At 43.9% G+C, this 19,091-nt stretch overlaps 1 protein-coding gene across 9 annotated transcripts in view; it reads right to left on the bottom strand.

The window, feature by feature from the left end:
• Positions 1-19,091, bottom strand: part of CEP350 (centrosomal protein 350) — a 65,073-nt gene that overhangs the window by 41,330 nt on the left and 4,652 nt on the right. For 8 of the 9 annotated variants that reach the window (XM_082228978.1, XM_082228979.1, XM_082228977.1 and 5 more), the window contains exons 2-9: positions 11,881-11,966; positions 10,435-10,478; positions 8,616-8,730; positions 4,736-4,859; positions 3,239-3,822; positions 2,386-2,499; positions 1,868-1,984; positions 876-1,022 (exon numbers count right to left, since the gene is read on the bottom strand). In XM_082228978.1, the coding sequence (XP_082085104.1) occupies positions 876-1,022; positions 1,868-1,984; positions 2,386-2,499; positions 3,239-3,822; positions 4,736-4,859; positions 8,616-8,730; positions 10,435-10,478; positions 11,881-11,953 (1,318 nt within the window). In that variant the 5' untranslated portion in view covers positions 11,954-11,966. The remainder of the gene's footprint in view (positions 1-875; positions 1,023-1,867; positions 1,985-2,385; positions 2,500-3,238; positions 3,823-4,735; positions 4,860-8,615; positions 8,731-10,434; positions 10,479-11,880; positions 11,967-19,091) is intronic. The other variant, XM_082228981.1, reaches the window with a different exon arrangement.

Genomic DNA, 19,091 nt, shown 5'->3' with positions numbered 1-19,091 from the left:
TTGCACACAAGCTATCTCATCCGATACTGGACAGGGAAGTTACCAAACTGTCACAATTCTAACATTCAAGTTGTCAAAGATGCCGGGGTATTACCATCTGCCCTTCCTAACTATTCTACAGTTCTAGCAGAAGAGGAAAAGTAAATAGACAGTGACAACAAAGGTGTCAGCTAGGAGAGAAAGCAAGATCCTTCAAGATAGCCAAACCAGAACCAATTTCCAAGGTAATGGTTGAGTTAAGAGGTACACTGGTGTCAACCAAAGCCTCAGGAGATCTCAGAAAACTAAATATATGGTGGAAAGCTCCTCAGACCAGAGATGGGGAATCTGCGGTCCTCCACTTATGTTAGACTATACTCATCCTGACCATTGACAATGATGCCTGAGACTGATGGAGCTGCCATTCAACAACACCTGGAGAGTCACAGGTTCCCCGCCCCTAATGCAGACAACGCAAATGTGCACTATTGCTTCCTTTTCCAGTTGACAGTTCTTCGTCAAATGCATAATGTCCTTTCTACAGCACAGCAAGAGCAAGTCAGATAGGGAGCGGTCTTTGTCGCGCTTGATGACCCAGAACACGACCCCAGTGCAAATCAGGGGGGGCCAGTATTTGCAAAATCTCAGCATCCCATTCCCAAACATGCACTCCCAAATGTAGCCAATCACAGCAGTTATAAGCAGCTATTTGAACCCTGCTTTCGGCAGGGATCGGCTGCACTTGGCAGCTCAAGAGCGGAACCAGTTCCAGCGGGGCTTGTGTTTGGCACCAAATTTGAAAGGCCACAAATGTCAGGGAACCACCGACAGCATGACTGCTGCTCCGCAGCCATATTATTATCTGCCCCCTACCTGGTACACAAAGCTTAGCTTACCAGATTTAGTGGGCTTATCCTTGCCAGCTCTGTCAATGGATAATGGCTCTTGGTCCTGCTGCCCTACTTTAGGTGCTGGACCCAGTATCTTCTTTGCAAGTCTCAGTCCCTCCCGCCAGGATGATGTACATATTACACTGGTACTACCTAAAACAAAGAACCAAGAAGGACATACGGAGTAATTTTCCAGTGCTTCATTGACATGAGCCAACAGTGTGACGCGGCAGCTAAAAAAGCCAATGCAATTTTGGGCTGCATCAATAGGAGTATAGCATCTAGATCAAGGGAAGTAATAGTCCCACTGTATTCTGCTCTGGTCAGACCTCACCTGGAGTACTGTGTCCAGTTCTGGGCACCACAGTTCAAGGAGGACACTGACAAACTGGAACGTGTCCAGAGGAGGGCAACCAAAATGGTCAAAGGCCTGGAAACGATGCCTTATGAGGAACGGCTAAGGGAGCTGGGCATGTTTAGCCTGGAGAAGAGGTTAAGGGGTGATATGATAGCCATGTTCAAATATATAAAAGGATGTCACATAGAGGAGGGAGAAAGGTTGCTTTCTGCTGCTCCAGAGAAGCGGACACGGAGCAATGGATCCAAACTACAAGAAAGAAGATTCCACCTAAACATTAGGAAGAACTTCCTGACAGTAAGAGCTGTTCGACAGTGGAATTTGCTGCCAAGGAGTGTGGTGGAGTCTCCTAATTTGGAGGTCTTTAAGCAGAGGCTTGACAACCATATGTCAGGAGTGCTCTGATGGTGTTTCCTGCTTGGCAGGGGGTTGGACTCGATGGCCCTTGTGGTCTCTTTCCAACTCTATGATTCTATGATTCTATTAGCAATATAAACTTCAGGACACCGCAAAGATTGCAAAAAAAGCAGGGGTAGCACCAGTGGTGGAGGGCGGTGTCTGGATCAAAAGAAGAAAAAAACTGAACAATGTTTAAAGAGTGCAAGCCAAAGCTTGTGTTTAAAAGCTAACTTGAATTGACCTGGTTTGGAATCGGGACTTGAAAGTTGGGCCACTTTCTGGATTTTGCGCACTGGTCTGGTTGCTTTTTTCCCCTTGGCTTTTCCAGCAGGTGTCTCTTTCACAGTCAAATTGTCTTCTGAAAAACAGTGTGAGAGAATCATTGCCACAACTAAAAGAACACACAAAGACATGTATCAGAACTGTAGCAGCTTGCCTTCTTAGCTAGTCTCTAGCCTATCAGAATTTAAATACACAACATCAGGCTTTCAAGCTAGACTTCATAGTCTTTCATTCTTGTTTTTTCTTTGATCTAAGAAGTCTGGGAAGTAGGGCTATAAGTTTTTGTTAATTTACAGGTTAATTATGTAGGATGTGTAGTTGTTCTTTGCTTTCCATGTGGCTATTAATAAGATTTTTGTGCTTTTATACTGTAAACCATTCTGTGATCCTTTGAAGGATGGTATAGCTATGTAAATAATAATAATAATAATAATAATAATAATAATAATAATAATAATAATAATGTTTTCTACTTACCTGCTAATTGCAGTTCTAAGTCAGGACCTAACTCTCTACTGAGATTAATAAATTCCTCTTCACGCCACACCTTTCCATCAGGTGTACGGATCTTGGCTTCTGATGGATTGAATCCTAACAAAAGTAGCATACCTATATTTAGCTGACTTTGCCTTAAAGCAATCGGTTAACATAAAGGTGACCAATGCATAATGCAGACATAATTTATCTGTTTTAAACATCTAATACATTTGTTACTAGAAATAAAGAAACTCGGATTCCAAATCCATGTTGCATAAAATAGATTAAACGAGGAATTTCTGTACAGAATTATTACGTAACAGAAAAATAAGATACATTCCTGCAAAAATAAAAAAAAAGTTGCGATGAGGGAGCAAGTACACTTCAGAATAGTTTATACACATGACTGACTGATGCCTACAGAACCGCTAAAATGCAAAGACTGTACTGTGTGGCTGCTGTGCATGTACAGCCAGTGGTTTCCTACAAGCTATATCAGAAAAATCTCTTGTGTGACAGTGACAGGCGGCAGCTGTGATAGTTAGCACCAATGACAAGGAAACTAACAAAATAAAAGCAATTAATCCCTACAGTTAGTCACAATCCAATGTTTGTGAATTTAACTCTAAATGTATACAGTGCATCTGAACAAAAACATCTTCATGAAAGGAAATGCAGGTAAAGTTTGGAAGGTAATAAATAATAAGAATTTGAACAATCCTTTGTCTTTAATGTGTTCCTATCTAAGGCAGGGCGCACCTATCCCAGAGTTGCAACAGAAACCACATTCTTGGTTTCGCAAACCAAATAAATACATTTCTTCTCACACAGATTCAATTTACAAGCTATGTACCTTTATATGAAGGAGCAGGAGGCGCAGCTGCAACTTTTCTGACTTTTGGAGTTACAGCTGCAGCAGGTATAGGGTGGTCATCGTATCCCAGATGATTTCCTCTGCTGCTCAGCTCTTCTGGGCGCCCCAGTTGCTTCCTAATCCGTTCCTTCAGTTTCTCCAGTTTAGCCTCACGCCGATGCTGCTTTAAAATATCTAATCTGTGTGCACTGGATGTACTGGTAGAAGAAGCTGAGGGTTCTGCCAGCTGCAATTCTTTAAGGTCAGCATCCTGGGTTGTGGTACTCTGAGAAGTTTTACTATATTCATCTCTAGATTTCTCAGCCTTTCCCTCCTCTGATACAGATTTGAAGAAAACCTCAGAATTTTGTAAGGCATCAATTGCCGGTCGGTCATTTAAATATCTGACAACAGTTTCATCGGCAAAAGATGGGCTTTGGAAATCTCTGCTGTGCAAATCTGATTCACTTTTTTCAAAGGTAAAATGTTTCATTTTTTCAGTCTTATTCCCCGCTTCTTTACGCTTTAAACATCTAGCCTCCGGTTGGTAAGATGTTTTATAAGGTGGGGACCATGGAGGGCCCCTAAAAGAAGTGAACATAAAAAAAACTGAAAATCAGCTCTAAAAACATATAGTAAATACAAAACAAAAGATCTAACAAGACTTTTGCAAGTAGAATCACTATTACAGTGCAAGTATCCAATTAACAAATTATTCTTATTTTTGTTGAATTTCTTATAATGCAGTTCTGAAGGTAAAACAACAGAATGTGCAAGAAATTTAGGTTCCTCTTCATAATCTTTTTTTCCTGCAAGCTGCCTGGGCTCTACACCTCTCCATCAAGCATCAACTGAAACCAGAATGTTTCCCAGTGTACAAGATTGCTGCTCTCTAGGGCTAGACAAATACTTTCATGCTTAAGTAGTGCTGAGCCTCACTGAACATTAACAGTACAGTGGGGGTATATATTTATTTTTTCCTGCATGGAAGGCTTAGGCAGTGAGGGACTGGAACCAGATTTGTGTGTGTGTGTGTCTCACGTTATGCATCTGAAAACCCAAACTTCAGTCCTTTTTCAGGGCGGTTTAGGTTTTAGAGATTCCGCTCCTTCATAGCTCAGAATTACTCAAAACTAGAGGTGGTGGTTTTCCTTCAATACTAATTAATCTCCCCTGACCATGAATTTTCTCTATGAAGTGAGGAAGAGCCCTCAAAATCTTTGTTGCATCCTGGATACAGGAGAGGGAATACAAACACTCCTAACAGTCTACTCTAACAGACAACGCAGTTAGTAAGCCAATTCCCTTCCCCCCCCCACTCCATTCCCTCACCCCTCATCTAACTGACATCTTCAACAATCTGTGCAACATCCAGCTCACAAAAGCCTGCTGGATTGAAAGGTGGGATAGGAAGTTAATAAATATTCGTTCCTTAAAAAACTGTGCTGATGGTTTGATTCCATGAGTTAGCAAACTTTCCTCGTATTTCATACTGACCTGAAAGAAGCCACAAGGGGTTCATGAAATTCAACATGTCCATTCTTTCCAACATTGCTATCCAAAGTGGTGGTACGAAGGGGGCAGCGAAGGGACCTCTCCTTCTGGCTGGAAGACCTGGAAGCTGAAGAAGAAACCAAGGGGAGGGGGGAGTTGCTCACTTAGCACTCAGGAGTATATTAAATAATTCCTCAGTCCTTCTAGAATGTAGTTTCAAGCGCTCGGGAAAAAATGGCAAGGAACTGGAGTAAAGTAACAAACTTATTTTAAAACTTTGTAAAATAGATAGATAGATAGATAGATTCTTTATTGTCATTACACAAGTGCAACATTGCACAAAGTGCAACGAAATTGGATGCCATCCCTTAAAACAACAAAAGCAAGACAACAACAACAACCAAACAAACCACATTCCAGCCACACCCACACCACACCCATCAAACTCCCAGGTCACACTAACGAGTTACAGCATTCAAAAGGGCCACAGCTCTTGGATAGAAACTGTTTTTCAGTCTATTTGTCTTTGACTTGATGTTTCTATATCTTCTGCCAGAAGGCAGTGGTGCAAACAGACAGTGTCCCGGGTGAGATGGATCCTGCAGGATGTTATTTGCTTTCCTAAGACAACGGGAACCGTACAGTTCTTCCAAAGATGGGAGAGGATGACCAATAATCCTTTGGGCTGTGGTTATGACCTTCTGGAGCACCTTCCTCTCCCTAGCTGTACAACTGGAGAACCAAGCACAAATACAGTATGTAAGAATGCTCTCTATGGAGCCTCGGTAGAAGGACACAATATATTAAAAGCCGGCATTTCGGGGGTTGCCTGTATTTCAAAAGAACACTTAAAGGACAGCTTGGTGAACTCACTTCCTAGTCAACAGATAAAATTAAACAATAATGTCCCCGTCCCCCCCGTCCCCCGCTGGAAAGTTTATGAGCAAGAATTTTTACAAATTTTATGCTATTTGTCTAAATGGTAGCAGAACATCCATCATTCCCTGAGGGAAGAGGGAATCATATTACATGGATTACATTGTATTATTTTAAAATTAGCTTTAGCTTCCAATCTCAAAGTATTTTCAATGAGGCCTTCTACTGAACATCCATCTTCCCTAGCCTCAATGCTGAGGCAAAGGGAACAGTTAAAGCACTAAAAATGAATTGTGTGGGGAAGCAGCCACAGCCCTGTGAGCCATTAACTGAAAGGCCTTAACTATTGTGCCAATGAACTACTTATGAGATCTGGTTCCAAGCAGGGAAAAGACCAGCACCTGCTGTTCTTTCTGCATACCTTCCAGCTCTGCCTTTCTCAAAGTCCTATGGTACACTCCCCAAGGCATGATGATGATGATAATGATTTATTAAATTGATATACCACCCTTCATCAAAAGACCACAGGGTGGTTTACAGCATAAAGCACAAAATACATTATGTAATAATAGTAAAAAAAAAGAAAGAAAAAAGGGCAATTACCCCCCCCCCACACACACACACTTAAAAATGCCATAAATTGATTAACAGCTGAAGGTCAGGTTGAAGAGTAAAGTTTCACCTGGCCCCTAAAGATATGTAACACTGCTGCCAGACGAGCCTCGCTGGGGACAGAATTCTATGAATGGGGAATCACTGCAGAAAAGGCCTGTTCTTATGTTTCCCCCCTTCAGAACTTGCCTGGAGGAGGCACATGAAGAAGAGCCACAGATGATGATCACAGGATCTAGGTCAGTTTATATGGGGAAAGGTGGTCCTTGAAGCATTGAGGTTCTAAGCCACAGAAGGCTTTATAGGTTAAACTAGCCCTTTGAATTGGGACCGGAAATTAATTGGCAGCCAGTGAAGGGCCAGGACTGTCATTATATGCTCACGCTGCCTTGCCCCAGTGAGCAACTGACCACTGATTTCTGCATCGGCTGAAGTTTTCAAACCATCCTCAGAGGCAGCCCCACATAAAACACATTGCATTCATCTAATCTAAAGACTGCCAGAGTGTAGACAACAGAAGTTAAGCTGTCCAGACAGGGGGACAGCTGAGCCACCAGCCAAAACTGTTGGAAGGCACGCTGTGCCACCAAGGCCACCTGAGCCTCAAGTGACAGGAATGGATCCAGAAGAACGCCCAAGCTAAGTACCCGCTCCTTCAGATGGAGTGTAACTCCATCAAGAGCAGACCATCTCCCATCCATCTGGTCTAGGGAACAACCCACTAACAGAGCTTCAGTCTTATCGGGACTGAGCTTCAGTTTATTGGCTTTCATCCAGTCCATTACCAAGGTAATACTCATCCAGCTGATGAGTAAAGATATGAGACAGACTCCAGCCAAACGACTTCAACCATCTAACACAAATGCTCAAATGGACCTTAGTTTTACATAGAATTTGATGTCAGAATGGAAAAGCTGCGATCACCAATCTATTATGACAACGCAGACACTATTGCCAAGATACTCTACCTTTAACATTCCAAGCATACTATTACCAAGGCTACATGTGTGCTGATAATGTCATAACAGAGGCATATTTCAAGATTTTGGGCTAAAGAATAAGTTGTTATTTTATAGATGTAAAAGCCATCTTGGATGATTTACCGTATTTTTCGCCCTATAGGACGCACCGGCCCATAGGACGCACCTAGATTTGGGGGGGGGGAATAAAGGGGGGCTGGGGAAGCTCGGGCTTTGGCAGCTTTGGCATCGCTCTGGGAGCTTGCGGGGCTGGAGGAGGGGAAAGCCCTCTGCCAGCCTTCTACCCAAGTCGGGGGACAGCGGGAAAGGCGCGCTGCGCCTCCCGCTGTCCCCCGAGTTTGCGGGGCTGGCGACGGGGAGAAGCAGGCTTCTCCCCCCCCCCGCCAGCCTTCTAGCCAAGTCGGGGGACAGTGGGAAAGGCGCGCTGCGCCTCCCGCTGTCCCCCGAGTTTGCAGGGCTGGCGACGGGGAGGAGCAGGCTTCTCCCCCCCCCCCCCGCCAGCCTTCTAGCCAAGTCGGGGGACAGCGGGAAAGGCAGCTGCGCCTCCCGCTGTCCCCCGTGTTTGCGGGGTTGGCGATGGGGAGGACAGGCTTCTCCCCCCCCGCCAGCCTTCTAACCAAGTCGGGGGACAGCGGGAAAGGCGCGCTGCGCCTCCCGCTGTCCCCCGAGTTTGCGGGGCTGGCGATGGGGCTCTCCTGAAGCCTGGAGAGCAAGAGGGGTCGGTGCGCACCGACCCCTCTCGCTCTCCAGGCTTCAGCGAAAGCCTGCATTCGCCCCATAGGACGCACACACATTTCCCCTTCATTTTTGGAGGGGGAAAAGTGCGTCCTATAGGGCGAAAAATACGGTCACTGGAAAGATAGGATTTAACAAGCTGTTAAATAAATAAAAAGTCCAATGGACACAGACACACAAAAACTGAGGCAAGAGGTGCAGAACACCATAGTAACATTGCAGTACATTTTAATAACCAAGAGATAGTTACATAGATCAGCAATCCCCAACCTGAGCAAAACAGAAGTTTGTTTAAAGCATGCCAAAATTGTGGCAGAAAATAAAATGCTGTGCTATTACAAGTTTTGAGAAAGAACACACCTGGTTAATGAGTACGAAAAACTGCCCCAAATTATATCTTTATTTTTGTTCTTTATGGTACTTTTAAGCATCAGTCAACAACGGTAGCGCCCAAACAAAAATTTAAGAAAAAGTACTTCCTAGAAGAGGTAGCTTCTTATTGCAGGAGTTGAGAGCACCTACCATTTACCATTATATATCACAGAAGGTTTGCCTCCTGTGCCAAATCTTTTAGTCTTCCAATTTGCCAAAGGTATGTTGTGTCAGATGGGCATCCCAAACTGGAGTGTGAACCACCTACAAGCTTATTTGTGGAATGACTCTTCTACTCAAATACATACCTTTCCGACTTATTTTCCTGGTAGTACTTGCGGGTGGCTTCTTGCTGTCCATGACAGGCTCCAACACAGCTGTGCTGTTAGGAGCTACTTCCAATTTGTTCTCAATGTGTTGCAACTAAGATGTTGATATATAAGAAATATGTGTATTAGAAATTAAATATTTAGATCACTTCTCACATCCACAAAAAAGCAGAGAAGCCAAAGCTGTACAGATTGGATAGATTTATAAAAGGCTGAAATGCCTACCAATCAAAGTAGAATGGAGTTCAGTTTGTAACTTTGTACAATCATTAGTCTCATCTAATGTGGAGCCCATGTTAGATTATGAAGTTGAGTTCAAAGTAGGTTTCATTGAAGACATAAGTGGCATTTTCCAAAGATGAATAAGACAAATATATTTTAATTTTTGCCCATGTTGAAATATATGCACTAGGAATTAAACTTGTACAGTAGTTTTAGACTCTAGTCTAGATGAAGTACGTACAGGACAGCACATTGTTTAGAGGATCCTGTTCATCTGGCTGCTCAACTTGGAGGAGGAGGGAAAGGCTAAATAGTCCACCTTTTAAAAACAATTTCAGGGACTGCAAGAGTGGTTTACACTGCTGAAGCTAATGCAAAGCCCTCTTTCTTTCTTTCCATTGTGTTTTTCTTTATTTGCAATATATATCAATGATAAACAGTGATTCATACAGAGAATACACACACACACACTACTTCCACCTCACAGATGAACCATAAGTCTATATAATTACGTTTGACTTTTAACCCATTTTGGTTTTTAAACAAAACTGTCATTCCACAAATCGCCATGACTTCCTGGAGGCATATAGCCATGTTCTACTGATGTTGCACAGGTACTAAAACTATGCCAAGATGATTGAAAGGTGGTGATTTTCTTGTTTGTTTGACTCTCTCAGCCATGAGTTGTCAGTTTGTCCATTATGTCCCAAAGTTGTGAGATCCAGATCTCAAACAGGTCTGAATTTAGAGTCTTTCAATGCTTTGCAATATTATAAGCCGTGCAGCAGTTGTCAGGTGAGTAATAAGATCTTTGTGGGAAATTTGTTGAGCAGTTTCTGAATAATATGGTGATAGTGCTATTTTAGGATCCAAAAGGATATCCTGTTTTGTGATAAGGCCTGCTTCATGATATATTTTTTTCCAAAAGAAAAAAAAATGGGGCATTCCCACCACATGCGGATGAATGAGCCAGTGCCATTTTTCTAGCAAAAGAGGTGCTGGAACTCACTATGAACGCCTCCGTTCTTCTCTTATAATGGCAATGGCACCCACCTGAGTGGTGCTGGAACTTAGTTCCAGTGAGTTCTGACTGAAAAAAGTCTTGTGTGTGATATTATATTTGGCTTATCATTTCATGGTATATGTTACCTGTAATTTACAAAAGTTGGGATTCGAGGCAAATTTTCTATAACACAGTGATCTGGATCAGATAATGATTATTGCAGACCTTCTGCCTGCACATTTCAAAATGTGGTTTCATATCCTGGTCTACTACGGTTAACTACAGACCTCTTTGTTTGATTGCTTGCACTGCAAATGGAAGAGAAATGGGACCATGCATGCAGGCAAAAGGCACATTCACCTCTTTGGCTTCTTACGTATGTGACTATCCAAATGCGGCTTATATTGCTGAAAGGGGGGCAGGAATATGCATCGTCCACAACCACCTACCAGTTCCAAGTCACACACAAAAATTCTCAATTTTAATTTAATATGTTTAGAACTATGGAAAACTGGTACATACACTATTATTTTCACAGGCCTTTTCCTCTTTCACTGCTAAAATAATACTTACTGTTGCATTAGTCTGTGAAAAAGCATCCCGTGCTCTGGAAAAGACTGCACAAAGAAATGAAAGCAAGGTTGTTAGTTTCATGATAGCTTCAATGCAGTGTTAGAAAGTGAAATATGAAAGCTAGGAGCTAAATGGCACCTTAAGCCTAGGTTACGGGTGCAACAATGGAATGTCTAGGCACACTTTTTTATACAGTGGTACCTCGGGTTAAGAACTTAATTCGTTCTGGAGGTCTGTTCTTAACCTGAAACTGTTCTTAACCTGAAGCACCACTTTAGCTAATGGGGCCTCCTGCTGCTGCCGCGTTGCCGGCGCACAATTTCTGTTCTCATCCTGAAGCAAAGTTCTTAACCCAAGGTACTATTTCTGGGTTAGTGGAGTCTGTAACCTGAAGCATCTGTAACCTGAAGCGCATGTAACCCGAGGCACCACTGTAACAAGAATACTAAGCTGAAAATGAATGAACTGCAGCTAAAATATTATGTTCATTTTTCACAAGATCTAGTCCTTCCCCTGCCCACCCCGCTAATATTTTCAAGAGGGCCTCTTCTCCAGTCTTCAAAGAGTAGCTGGAGGGGGGGGCTCTTTTATTTCTACTCTGCAGTTTTTTAACCTGACATCTTAGGCACAGTACTACGCCCAGAGCTCAGAAACTGCTCACGTTAATGAAATTCCCTGTCACAAAATGCGCCTAGAACAATGTGAGTTTCGAACACTGCTTCAATGGCAAATATTTTGCATGCTTCAATAATATTTTAAAATGAGTATAACTCAGTTATAGTAGGAATTTTTTGCTTGCATCAATAATTGCTTGACATTATCGTTCTCTCCCTTTGGGAGAGAGAAACATTCAGAAGCTCATCCTTTACCTTTTAATTTATGTGATTCTATTTTTTGTAACTTATTACAATGATACCAATTACATAGGCTAACTGCACAAAAATTAGATAACATGTGAAGAAGCAGTCCTTCAAACTCAAACTGCAGTAGCACTAGCTTAGTAAGAGAAATGCTAAGAAAAAGGACTTAATTGGGTAGTCAAAATAATTTGCTTCGGCTATCTTTTTATACCTATGATTCCTTTACTTTGAACAGCTTATTTTCAACTAGTTGTAGGACATATGCAAACAGCTTTAAGAGGATTTTTAGTCAGAGAAAATGCAGCTTCCCTTAAAAGCTGTGACAATTGTGGTTTCAACACTCTTTAACACAATTTTTATTGCAAAGTTTGAAAGTGGCAACCTGAATGTGTATTAACAGAAGCTGGGAGTAAAGAAAGAAAGCCAACATCATCTGACCACTTTCCCAGAAACAGTATTTCAAAGCAGATCTAGAAGCCTTTATGTCTTGCATGGCAAACTGCACAACACAGGCACACGATGCCAAAATTTAAGAGACAGTCTGGCAAAACTGCTTTCAAACTTAGGCAACAAAATAAATCCGAACCTTTGACGGGGATTCGACTCTTGAAGGACCTTGGATTTTGTAAAGGCACATCATTCAACTCGTTCCTCCACATCGTGTCAATTCACCTAAAACACAAATATTCACTAAGAAATCAAATAAAACAAAATCACAAGTGCATACATAGGATAAAGTGAACACCATGCACAATTAATGGTTTTTTCATCATCCTGGAAAAAGTGACAAGTGGGATGCTGCCTCAGGGTTCTGTCCCAGGCCCACTCGTGTTCAACATCTTTATAAGCTTGGATGAAGGAATTGAGGGGATGCTCATCAAATCTGCAGGTGACACCAAACTGGGAGGGGTAGTTAATGCTGCAGAAGACAGAACTGAGATTCAATGTGACCTTAAGAGATTGCAGAACTGGGCACAAACTAACAAAATGATTTTCAGTAGGGACAAATGCAAGGTTCAACATTTTGGGCAGAAATAACCAGCTGCACAAGTGTGAGATGGGAGACACCTGGCTTGCCTGCAGTACATGTGAAAAGGATCTTGGTGTCCTGTTAGACCACAAGTTTAGCATGACTCAACTGTATGATGTAGCAGCAAAAACAGCTAATGCTATCCTAGGCTGCGTCAAGTGAAATATGATGTCCCAATGAAGGGAAGTAATAGTACCACTCTATTCTGCCTTGGTCAAAACACATCTCAACTACTGTGTCCAGTTCTGGGCACCACAATTTAAGAAGGATATTGGCAAGCTGGAATGTGTGCAGAGAAGGGCAACCAAGATTATCAAGGGCCTGGAAACCAAGCGTAATGAGGAACAGTTGAAGGAGTTAGGTATGTTTAGCCTGAATAAGAGACTGAGAAGACATATGATAGTCATCTTCAAACATCTAAAGTGCTGTCATATGGCAGATGGAGCAAGTTTGTTTTCTCCTGCTTTGCAAGCTTTGGCGTCAAGTTACAGGAAAGCAGATTCTGGCTAAACATCAGGAAGAACTTTCTGATGGTAAGAGTTGGGTTTTTAAAATTTTCTTCTGTTTAAGTAAGATTTAACTGTGGACTTCTCAGTTCCACTCCTAGGGTGGTATCTGACTGAGTCATACTCAGAGTAGACCCAATTAAATCAATATCTTAAGTAAGCTATGAATAACTTATTTCATATACAGTGGTACCTTGGTTTAAGAACAGTCCTGTTTACGAATGATTCGGTTTACGAACTCAGCAAAACCGGAAATAGTGTCCAGGTTTGTGAACTTTACCTCGGTCTAAGAATGGAATCTGAATGGTGGAAGGGCACCGGCGGTGAGAGTCCTCATTAGGGAAAGTGTGCCTCAGTTTAAGTAAGGTTTCAGTTTAAAAACGGACTTCCGGAAGGAACTAAGTTTGTAAACCGAGGTACCACTGTATACACATACTGCTTAATTATAAGAAAAAGACCTCAAAACATTTTGCAGTGGGTCTGTGCTGAGTACGACCTACGTGGCGACCAGCCAAAGTGACTCCACCAGTTGTCTAAATACTGGGGGGTGGGGGTGGGTAAGGGACCCCTGGGTAGCTATGTCCATTCAAAGGTGACTACGGAATTGCAGCGCTCATCTTGCTTTCAGGCCGAGGGAGCCGGCGTTTGCCCACAGACAGCTTTCCAGGTCATGTAGCCGCTTCTGCCACAACGGAGCACCGTGACAAGTGCCAGAGCACACAGAAACACTGTTTACCTTCCCACCGCTGCGGTACCTATTAATCTAGTTGCACTTTTTGGCATGCTTTCGAACTGCTAGGTTGGCAGAAGGTGGGACAGGGGAACAGGAGCTCACTTCGCCACGTGGATTCAAACAGCTGACCTTCCAATCAGCAAGCCCAAGAGGCTCAGTGGTTTAGACCACAGCGCTACCCACTCTCTTGTATTCATAAATACTATGAATATACCCACAACAATACTGGGATAGAAGGCAGAAGAGAACACACTGAATCAGGCATACGCTTCACTTCTGTGCCCTTAGGATGCCACTGCCATGCAGAGCATAGAACCGAATCAGAGCCCTATTTGGTGCCTTCTTTTAGTTTGGCACAGAGTAACTCTGTCAGCTGAAAAGTGTAACTGTGGAGCTTTGTGTCCATTTATAAGGCAAGAGGAAGCAAAATGAGATACAATTGAAGGCATACGCCTCAAGTTTTATACAGTAACAGGAATATTGTTGGGAAAAAATAGTTACGACTCCTTCCAAAATGGATAAGCCATCCTGTGATCTTTGCTGATGAAAAGCAGCATACAGTATAAATACTTTAAAACAAACGAACAGTGTCCAGATTAATATTTGTTATACCAGTTTAACTGTAGGGAAGCTTTACAGACACTAAGCTATTTCCTATCAGAGCCATAGGTATTTGTTCATTTACACTGCTAACAACCAGTATAGGGTTGTCACATTAATAAGAATGTGAGCTGCAAGCCAGGAACTCACCCCCAGTTGAACTCTCAATTTGTCCATAGCAAGCAACAATTCTCTCAAACTCACGTCACCTGTCTATGAAACGTAAGGATAACGCCATGTTCACTTTCTGTAGTTCGGAATACAGTGGTACCCCGCAAGACGAATGCCTCGCAAGACGGAAAACCCGCAAGACGAAAGGGTTTTCTGTTTTGGAGGCGCTTCGCAAGACGAATTTCCCTATGGGCTTGCATCGCAAGACGAAAGCCCATAGGGAAATGCTGGCGGTCGGGAGCAAAGACTTTCGCCCACAGCCGGCCTTCAGAAGAGGACCTCTTCTGAAGGCCGGCGGGGGCAAAAGTCTTTGCTCCCCCCCGCCTGCCTTCCCCCCCGCCTGCCTTCCCCCCCGCCTGCCCCGGGCGATCTTAAAATGCTGGCGGGCGGGAGCGAAGCGTTCGCTGCCGACCCCCAGCATTTTAAAATCTCCCCGGGACAGCAGAGTCTTCTCTGTCCCGGGGAGATTTTAAAATGCTGGGGGTCGGGAGCGAAGCGCTGCCGACCCCCAGCATTTTAAAACGCTGTTCCGAAGCGGGGGGGGTGGGAACACCTGCCCCAGCCGCCCCACTTCGGAACGCTGTTCCGAAGCGGGGAGGGGGGCGGGAACACCTGCCCCAGCCGCCCCACTTCGGAACGCTGTTCCGAAGCGGGGAGGGGGGGCGGGAACATCTGCCCCAGCCGCCCCACTTCGGAACGCTGTTCCGAAGCGGGGAGGGGGGCGGGAACATCTGCCCCAGCCGCCCCACTTCGGAACGCTGTTCCGAAGCGGGGAGGGGGGCGGGAACACCTGCCCCAGCCGCCCCACTTCGGAACGCTGTTCCGAAGCGGGGAGGGGGGGCGGGAACATCTGCCCCAGCCGCCCCGCTTCGGAACGCTGTTCCGAAGCAGGGGGGGCGGGAACACCTTCTGAAGGCGGGCAGGGGGCGAAAGTCTTTGTCCCCCCTGCCTGCCTTCCCAGGGGCATTTTAAAATGCCGCCCGCCAGCATTTTAAGATCGCCCGGACAGCGGAGAAGTCCTCCGCTGTCCCGGGGTTTTTTAAAATGCTGGGGGTGGGAAGAAAAGCCCTTGTCCCCCCCCCAGCCTTCAGAAGAGGTCCGGGGACAGACTGTCCCCGGACCTGGTCTGAAGGCGGTTTCCCTAGGAACGCATTAATTGATTTTCAATGCATTCCTATGGGAAACCGTGCATCGCAAGACGAAAAACTCGCAAGACGAAGAGACTTGCGGAACGAATTAATTTCGTCTTGCGAGGCACCACTGTATGTGTTTTCTTCCTAAACTTAAAGTGAGATTTTTGTTGCATCTGTAGTATTTTATTGAATTTTTAAAATAACTTAGTAGAAGTTATTTCTAAGTAAATATGATTATGCTGCTCAGCTGCAATTCTACACAAGGGATAAGCTTCAAGACACTCAGCAGGAATTATCTTTAATGAACATGCACAGGATAGCACTATGTTCTACTGATTTTAATGAAGCCAATGAAGGAAGTTAAAGCAAAGGCCAATATGCAAGTGAAGCAGCAAAATCCACAGAAATTGTCTGGGGGAGGGCACCTTAAAGAGGAGCCCTCTTATTGAATGGGTTCCTAAACCATCCGTCAATAATTTTTTCCAATGCAGCTTAGAACAAAAATAGAAAATACAATAACGTAATAAAAACAATAAAGCCACAACAATGCATAGAACAGCAGACAAGAATAACAGTATCAATTCCAATAACAATTCTTGGATAAAGGTATTCATGATACTCTTGAGGATTTTCCCTTCTGCTTTTGAAGCCTCTGAAACACACACACACACACACACACACACACACACACACACACTGCCATTCACTGCCCCCTTTGTCATGAAGTGGTGAGGATGGTTATCTTCCCACTCTCCCTTTGAGATAAGCATATAGACTTGATGGAGGAAGTTTCAAGAGTGACACTCTGTTCCTCTTTTAGCATCATGCACTTCCTAGGGCTCAGATGGCACCTGAGCAGCTGAACAGAAAGCAGAGCAATAGTGAGGGGCCAGAAGGAAAGGGGGGGGAGGGATTCATCTGAAAGATTGGGAGGAGGAAATTGGAGTGACCATAGGTGAGAAAGTAGAGTGTCATAGGAGTCAGTAAAATGGAGTTTCAAAGAAAGACAAAGTCACTTCCAGTTAAACCTGCATAAATTACCGTACATATTTTTTCAAACTACCACCCCACAACCCCATCACACCACATATCACCAGCCTCCATTGATGGAACCAAAAATATCATGGTTCTGGTGCTTTCCAGTGTTAGTAAAGGTAAAGGTACCCCTGCCCGTACGGGCCAGTCTTGACAGACTCTGGGGTTGTGCGCCCATCTCACTCAAGAGGCCGGGGGCCAGCGCTGTCTGGAGACACTTCCGGGTCACGTGGCCAGCGTGACATCGCTGCTCTGGCGAGCCTGCACCAGCGCAGCACACGGAAACGCCGTTTACCTTCCCGCTATAAAGCGGTACCTATTTATCTACTTGCACCCGGGGGTGCTTTCGAACTACTAGGTTGGCAGTTCCAGTGTTGCTACACTACAAAAACATGTATCTGTTTTTTGATATAGTATTAACTAACTTTTTTTCATAAATGATCTGGGGTCAGGCATGAGAAGTGAGGAAGCCAGCTATATAAATGACACCAAGTTATTCAGATGGTGAAATCCCAAGTATCAAAAGAATTTATCCAAACTGGGTGAACAGACACTAAAAACCGCTAAAAAGACACTAAAAAGATCAACAATGAAAAAGTGATGCAAAATGGGGCAAAGAAATCCAAACTTCACATGCATCAGGGGTGCCAAGCCTGCCTATGAGCTAGATGAGACCCACAGGGCCTCCCCATCTGGTATATTAGCCCTCTTCCTAGGCTTCCTTCTCTCCTCTTCAGCTCAGCTGTGGCTGCTGAGTAGCTGCTGTGGTTGTGGGAGATTTGGAGTGGGGGGTGGAGGTGAGGTTTGGCAGCTGAGAAGCAGGGAAGGGGTGTGTGGCTGTAGAATCCTGCTGCTTATGGAAAAAGATCGCTCTCTTCCTCCATTGGCAGCTGACTGTGTTTCTGTGCTGCATGCTGAAAAAGCGAAGCCTGCTTCTCAGCACCCATCACAGAAATGCAGCAAACAGCCAATGGAGAAAGAGCACAATCTCTTTCCACATCAGCAACTCTCTGTGTTCCTATGCAGAGCACTGAGAAAGGGAATCTTCTTCTCTATATAGATTTGTCTAAATCAGGGTGGGTGGGTGTACAGATGTGTGTGAATGGGATATGGGTGGATAGATGTGGCTTTGGTCTTGCCCACTTTGGGCTCTGGCCCTATCCACTGCCCTGAAGGTTACTCACCAGAGAGTGTAGTCCTAAGGCTGAAAAAGCTTCCCCACTGCTGACATTCATGATGGGGTCAGAACCAAAAGTGACTAACTAGGAAATCAATCTTGAGGCAAAGCTCAAAAAAGTCAGTGTGCAGCATAAAATAAAACCATGAATTCAATGCTAGCAGTCACATTCAATCGATTTCTTAAGTCTGGCAGTGTAATAGTGTGGATGAATTCAAGACACAGCCACATCTGGACTATTATGTGCGGTCCTGGATGCTCAACCTCAAAAAAGACACTGTAGAATTAGAAAAAGTCCAGAAAAGGACAGCTAAAATTATGAAAAGTGTTTGCAATTTTTTTGTTTCAGATAACCGTCCATTAAGAGGCATGATAGAGGCTTATAAAATTATGAATGGTGTGGAGACATAACTTTTTCTCCACTTCCTAGAATATTAAAACTCAAATCACCCAATGACACTGACAGCTGAGGACAGATAAGAGAAAGCTCAACTTTGCACAATACATGGTCTATGGAATTCACTGCCACAGTATACAGTGATGGCCACTGGCCTAGGCAGCTTTTAAAGATTAGATAAATGCATAAGATATATAGGTCTTTTGGCATGACAGCTAAATGAAACCTCCGCATTTAGAAAGCAGTATGCTACTGCTGACTACCATTTGCTAGACAGCAAGAGAAAGTTTGTTGCCTTCAATCTCTGTCGGGTTCTTGGGGCATCTGGTTGACTTGGTGAGAAATGGGTGACATGGGTGCTGGACTCAATGTTTTTTTGATCTGATGCAGCAGAACACTTCTTACAGGAGAGATGAACGGACACCCAAACGGATCCAAATCCATGTTTGCTCAGAAGTATTTTAGACTAATGGGCCTGATGTGTACATGCAATTGCAGCCTTAGAAGTGCATGGCTTATATCGAGCCCTTAGACTTCACATTTCTTGGTGGCAGAAACCTGCCTTTTCTTTCTCTCTCATCTTACTTTTTAAAAGCGCACAGGCAAACATGCGTGCTTGGGGTACCTGCCCGCGCACAAACACAGCCTTATGCATCCTCCCTGTGGCTTAAAGGGCAATTTGCAATCCGAATCCCCAAGTTAGAAACGGCATCACGTCTGCACAAACTTCTGAGCCCACATGTATTCCCAGCCCCAACATTTCATGTTCGTCAGCAGGCACTTTGAATAATAATAATAATAATAATAATAATAATAATAATAATAATAATTTGTTATTTATATCCCCCCCCGTCTGGCTGGGTTTCCCCACAACTGAATTCCCCACAACGGCCGGGACACGTAACTAACAAACAACAACAGTAGTAGTAGTAGTAACAACAATCTATGACGGGCTCCCTGAAATTAAAGGGCAGCGCTTCTGAAAACAGGGCCAGCCAACAGGAAACCCGAAGGG

Source organism: Podarcis vaucheri, assembly GCF_965113315.1.
Source record: "Podarcis vaucheri genome assembly, chromosome: 6".
Classification (NCBI taxonomy): Eukaryota; Metazoa; Chordata; class Lepidosauria; order Squamata; family Lacertidae; genus Podarcis; species Podarcis vaucheri.
The sequence above is the reverse complement of the archived record's forward strand: the minus strand, read 5'-3'. Positions and strand labels throughout refer to the sequence as shown.